At 33.9% G+C, this 6965-nt stretch overlaps 1 protein-coding gene across 1 annotated transcript; it reads right to left on the bottom strand.

The window, feature by feature from the left end:
• Nucleotides 1-1253: 1253 nt before the first annotated feature.
• On the bottom strand, nt 1254-4199 carry LOC141690408 (uncharacterized). Its single transcript, XM_074495213.1, has 4 exons — nt 4196-4199; nt 3535-3577; nt 1975-2750; nt 1254-1879 (listed from the first exon to the last, which is right to left on the bottom strand). Exons 1-4 carry the CDS (start codon nt 4197-4199, stop codon nt 1254-1256), a joined length of 1449 nt encoding a protein of 482 aa, XP_074351314.1.
• Nucleotides 4200-6965: the final 2766 nt, after the last annotated feature.

Raw genomic sequence — 6965 nt, 5'->3', positions numbered from 1 at the left:
TTTCTTCAAACTAGTCAGCAAGTAGTCGATTGTGTTCAGCCATCATCCACTGAACACTTTTTCTTTTTCCTTGATAAAGTCTTTCAAGATGTTCCTTGTGTATATTAAGGCAATGCAAATATTAAATAAAATGTAGTACAAGTAATAGCTCGATGGACTTACAAAATATAGGAATAAACTTCAGAGTTATTTAAAAGGACTGTTAGATGTGCTTCGTCTAGCTCTGTTTCTTCAACTGATTTCACTTTTGCAGCAAATAATGGGCCTGAAAGCTTGCTTTTTTTCTTTGGAAGGCCTGTAGTGCCACTCTGTCCAACAAACTCTGAGCAGAATTCAACTAATTCTTCTTTTATATAGCTTTCCGCCATACAACCTTCATAAAAATAATGGCTTCTTATATAACCCTTTAACACTTTATTAAACCACTCAAATGAAAACCTCCATCTATAGAAAACCGGTCCACATAAACGTAACTCTCTAACCAAGTGGAATGTTAGTTATATCATTACATTGAAAAATATGGGAGGGAAGATATTTTCCAGCTCACACAAGGTCACTATTACATCTGACTGCAGTTTATCTCGTTTTGATACATCTATAACTTTGTTGCACAATGAGTTGAAAAAGAAACACAGTCTAATTATGTTGATTCTAAAATTCTTTGGGAGAACCGAACGAATGGCAACAGGGAGCAACTGTTAGAGGAGGATGTGGCAGTCATGGGACTTGAGCCCGTAAATCTTCAAATTAGGCATCGACACGCAATTTCTGATATTTGATGCATGTCCAAACAGAAGTTTCATGTGTAAGAATGATGACAATACTTTCTTTTTTCAGCCTTTGATAAAGTATAAGAGGCAGGGGGCAAGTATGTTTTCTTTTCGCCTACATGTGGAGCTAAATCAGCCCTAACACCCATCTCCATCATAACATGACATTATGCCTCACTGTGTTTGGATTTAAACCTCATATTTAGTAGAGTACCAATCAGATTATCACACACGTTTTTCTCAATGTGCATAACATCGAGACAATAGCACACATGGTGAAACTTCCAGTAATCTAACTCGAAAAAAATTGACTTCTTTTTCTATACACATTCCACCTTTTTTGAACTCTTTACTTCTTTTCCAAAAGTAAAATTAAATTGTTGTTGCTCCGCTAATACTTCTTCTCCGAAAAAGGGGTTGACATGCGTGTCCATTCTCTTTTTCTCCATTAAAAGTTGCCTCCTGCCTCCTATATGGATGATGTCACGGCAAGTATTTATGATGACCTTGGTAGCAAATTTTCCTACTATGAGTCAAGTACTTAGCTATAGTATCTTTGCAGTATACTGGACATGCCATATACCCCTTATTAATGCAGCCAGACAGATTCCCATATGCGGGAAAGTCATTTATCATCCACAAAAGCATTGCTCTTAAAGTGAAATAAGATTTAATATGCACGTCGAAAAGATCTAGTTCCCCTTCTTCCCAAAGCTTTTTCAGGTTATTGATCATTGGTTGTAGATATACGTCTATATTATTTCCCGGCTCATGGGGACCATAAACCAATAATGTTAACATCCTAAACTTCCTCTTCATGCATAGCCATGGAGGAAGATTATAAGTTACTAATACCACTGGCCAGCAGGTATACCTATTGGTCAGTCCATTATTATATGGATTTATACCATCGGCTGACAAAGTTAAGCGAAAATTTATGGATTCACTACCGAAGCTAGGCCACCTGTGATCGACATTCCTCCAAGAAGGAGAGTCAGCTGGATGGCGCATCGGGCCATCTTGAATGCGGTGGTCCGAATGCCAAGTCATCATTTCAGCAATAGAAGTAGATTTAAACAATAGCTTAAATCTGGGAATAAAAACTTCCTCTTCATGCATAGCCATGGAGGAAGATTATAAGTTACTAATACCACTGGGCAGCAGGTATACCTATTGGTCAGTCCATTATTATATGGATTTATACCATCGGCTGACAAAGTTAAGCGAAAATTTATGGATTCACTACCGAATCTAGGCCACCTGTGATCGACATTCCTCCAAGAAGGAGAGTCAGCTGGATGGCGCATCAGGCCATCTTGAATGCGGTGGTGCGAATGCCAAGTCATCATTTCAGCAGTAGAAGTAGATTTGAACAATAGCTTAAATCTGGGAATAATGGGAAAATACCATAAAACTTTGGCTGAAATATTAGTCCTAACTCTGCCATCCTTCCCCAATTTCCATCGAGATAAATTACACTTGGGGCACTTAGAAGACTCACTATATATACCTCTATATAGTATGTAATCATTCGGACATGCACGAAACTTTATATAGTCAAGTCCTAGATCGGATAGGTTCTTTTTGGATTCATATGCATTAACCGGAAAAACATGACCAGTTGGAAGGAAAGAGCCAACAGAAGACAGTAGCTCGGTGAAGGCGGCAGCGCTAATACCAAACCTCAATTTCCTGTTGTGCAATTTCAACATCGATTCTAACTTAGTACAGTCATTACCCTCAAATAGAGGTTGTTCGGTGTCAGCCACAAACCTCTTGAACTCACGCGCCTCTTCATCATAATCACCCATATCATATGATGCCTCACAAACTTTTTTTGTTTGTGTGGCAAACAAATTGGCCGACTCAGGGGCTGGAAGGTATGTACTACCAGCAGAAGACCTAGTTTCAAAACATTTTTCCCCGTGCCAAATCCATTCAGTGTACCCTAGACTAAAACCATTCTCGTACAAATGACCCCTGATTATTTTTATAGAGAATTTTTTAAAATTACCACACCGTCCACATGGACAAGGAATTTTCTTAAAATCATCCGCATTTTCTTCTGCAAAGATCAAGAAATTTCTAACCCCTATTTCATACTCTAACGAATCCCTATCTTTCAAAATCCATGACTTATCTATAGGTTCTAAAATAGGTATGACCAAGCAGCCTACCTGATTATCATTCAAACATACACAAGAAATACAAATTAAAATACAGATGCAAGAAACAAATATGAACAACAGAGCAACTATACTCAATTCATATTATTCGTCTTTCATATTTAATTTTAAAATTTATTCTACCATTGTCTAAAGCTTTTTAAAATTAAACACATATCATGTCTAAGGTTTAACAAAAAAATATAGATGTATGCACACTAATAACTACATGGACAATGTCTAAGGTTTAACACGTACACGTACAATGTCTACCACTGCCTAAACTTTTTTCGATTAAACACGTACGCATACAATGTCTAAGGTTTATATAATTACATCTAATGCGGAGAAACACACTAACCTCCAAAGCGCAAAATAAATCTTAAAATGCTCTGAATCTAAGCGAAGTCCAAAAGTTAAAACAATGTGTTGCTGCAAACTCAAAATAATTTAATTGTAAATTTCAACAACATAAACATAATCAAAATCATGTAAATTTAAAACATGTTTGCACAGAGAAAGTAAAAAAAAATTAAACACTAAAAATACAAAAAACTCTAAAATTGTACATGCAAAACAAAAAATATTGAAAAATATACCTTAATAACATAAACAAACTCCTTAAATCAAGAACTTCAAGATCTGAGGAAAAAAGAGTTAAAAAAGAAAATTAAACACTAAAATTGAAAAACTCTAAAATTGCACATGCAATACAAAAAATATTGAAAAATATACCTTAATAACAAAACGAACTCCCTAAGTCAAGAACATCAAGATATGAGGAAAAAAGAAGAGTTCAAAATAAAAAATCAAACTAGATATGAACAAGTGGTAATTAAAGATGGGTTAATCGAAATCAAACCTAGATTATGAAGATGGGTTAAAACAATTTTGCTCACAGTAATTGAGATAGTAATTAGGTTTTATTAGATTAATTTGTGTAGTGAAATTAGGGTTTAAGTTTGAAGAGGAAGGGAGAGACAGTGACGAAGAGATATGGTGAGAAAGAGTGGAGAGTGAGTGTGTGTGAGAGAGAGAGAGAGTTGAGAGTGAAAGAAAGAGAGAGTGAGAGTGGTTGAGGGTGATGAATGGGGGGAAAGGGGGGAAGAATTGGGACAAGGGAGGGGAAAATTAGAATTTTGTGGAGGGGAAACTGAATTTTGTTGTAATAAGTGGGGGAAGAGTATCTATGTAATAGCCGCATTTTTAATTTTTTAATAAATAGAGATAAGTCAATGGTTGCTATGTAAACTGATGTACCCATTTTTTTAATAAATATTAGACAACGGTTACATTACAAACCAATGTCTAAAAAGGCTTTAAAATCGTTTAAAACTTGACCGATGTTAAAAGTACTTTTAACATCAGTGGCTTTTCGAACTGCTATTAAAAGGGTGATGGCTTTTGCCCTGTTTCTTGTAGTGACAATGGGATATGGCAAGTAAATTTCTGGAAATGTTGTCATTGAAGATGTAGCACTGGTAGCTGGTTTAGAAGTTAATCTCCTAAGTGTTAGTCAATTCACAGATAGAGGATTAAATGTTTCATTTGACGAAGTAGAATGCTCAATTATTAGAAAAAAGACTAGTGCAATTGCTCTGAAAGTAGCAAGAAAGGGAAGCCTATTTGTTGCAGATTTACACTCAGCAAATAAGGAAGGAAATTTTTGCTTCTACACCAAGGCATCTGTAGAGCAAAGCAAGTTTGGCACGAAAAGCTCTCTCACATGAATTACAAGGAAATCAACACCCTGGTGAAAAAAAGCTAGTGAGGGACACGCCAAATCTGGAGTTTGCTCAAAATGAAGTTTGTGAGGCTTGTCAAAAAGAAAAAATGAAGAAGTCAAGTCATAAGACTAAAACTGTGAATTCGATAAGTGCACATTTGCAACTTATGCACATGGACTTATTTAGATCAGTTAATGTCTTATCAATTTCAAGGAGGAAATATGCACTTGTGATGGTGGATGACTACTCAAGGTACACATTGTAATATCCGAGATATATAGTGTAATTATTTTTATTAATAAATAATTATTCTGTGATGATTCTATGAATTTTTGGTGAATTATCTGTTAAGTGGTATCTGTGTTTAAATGCTTAAATGTGATAAAATTTGAGTATTTTAATTTTTATATGTCCAAAATAAAATATAGATAATTTTTATATTTTTCTATTAATTTTTATGTTGTTATATTATTTTATCAATGATTAATGGATTTAATAAATTATTTTTTGAGTAATTATAAACTATTTTGTACAATCTGGAACCAACCGACTTCAATCGTTTTTACGTTTTTACAGCCCGGAAGTCTCGGGAAAACTCCTTTCTAACCCAATTGCAATATTCCGAGAATTTTGCACATTTTGACTTTTTCAATCCAGAGTAAGGTTTTCCCTGTGCGGGTCCCGGCGCAAAATTTTCGATACAATATTCATTTCGGTAAATCGATAAAACCCATATTTTCGAGAAACAGGATCTTTTTGTTAAAAAATTATATTATCTTCTCGTAATTCATGTAACAAAGCGCTGAGACCATGTCTATATTTACAAAAAGCTTAGTTTTGATAATGATCCTAAAACCTGTACCAAATTGGATCTATTTTATTAATTAAGTGTTATATTTTATGTCCGATATGATCCAACGGGGTACCAATATTCCGTAAATATAAATAGCCCTTGCCGTATTTTATTTTGTACAGATAAACATTTGCAAACGGTAAAATATATAATTTTCAGAGAAAATCAGTATATTCATAATAGTTCTTGAGAATCAAACCAAAGTTTGAAGGTGTTATCGATATCGGATTTTGGAGTTCAACTAACCAAAATAAAGGACTTGCAGAGTACTATTAGATTCTATAAGCCATATACTTGCAGAATCATACGGTATTTTTCTATAATTTTATTTAATTTCGAATTATTTTGGATTTGATTATCAATTTTTGATTTTGATGTTGTTTTAATGATTTGATGATTACATGTTGTAGATAATTTAATTTTGATCATTTTGTTATGTCATAATAGTCATTTGAAGTTCAATAACATGCTCAAAAGTGGGTTTAATCTCCGAATTTCAAAATTAGGGTTCTAGTTATTCCCAAACAATCTAAACAAGAATTACAGAATGGGGGGTTGAATGTAATTTTGGCTTCTTTTTAATTTTAAGAACAGTTCTACTATAAATATATAACTGTGTTTGATTTAGCAATGGTTCGAAATGAAAGTAGTAGAGAAATCAAATCACAAGTATTTTAAAACCTTTCTGGTGGATTGAACTTTTTCACCAGAGATATATATTAAGTTAAGAACTTTGTGTAAAAAAATTGTTCACAGCTGCTTACAAGTTAAAATACAAGAACGGAGAAATTCTTTTCAGATTTTTCCTTATCTATTTCTCTAGTAAAATACTTACTAACATGGATATTATTCAACTTGCTATACTTGGTTTATATATCACCAAGTTACATGATAAAAAGACAAGATAATAAGACAAGCTGTATCTAGTCTAACTTCATGCTTCTACACTTCTCTTTCCAGCATCTTTGAGTATCATATGTTTAGCATTGAATGGAAATGCTTCTTTTTCTCTAAACCCTGCAAATAGGCTACCACATTCCATTTGCACACATCCAACGCATGTGATTGTCAAGTCACTATCAACTGCTCTTTTAAATTTGAACATCCTTTGAAATTTTATTGAATCATCTGTTGAAACTATGGCTGATCATCCATTGAAACTTTGGTTGATCATCCATTGAGACTATGTAAATCATCCGTTGAAGCTTTAGTTGATCATCCATTGAAAGCTTTATGAAACATCCGTTAAAACTGTTTTCTTGGCAGTTAACTCCGTTTCATTTACACAAGATTACAAGGCACCTAATATTTACAATTAACCAACCTATCTTGCATATCAATCTAGTAGTTAACATACATTCTACAACATCTGTTACATTAAGCCATTTAGATATGCAGGAATATGCTACTAAATTTATTGTTACATAAGCTACTCTTTCAACGGATGTTG

This window comes from Apium graveolens, chromosome 10, assembly GCF_009905375.1.
Source record: "Apium graveolens cultivar Ventura chromosome 10, ASM990537v1, whole genome shotgun sequence".
Lineage (NCBI taxonomy): Eukaryota > Viridiplantae > Streptophyta > Magnoliopsida > Apiales > Apiaceae > Apium > Apium graveolens.
The sequence above is the reverse complement of the archived record's forward strand: the minus strand, read 5'-3'. Positions and strand labels throughout refer to the sequence as shown.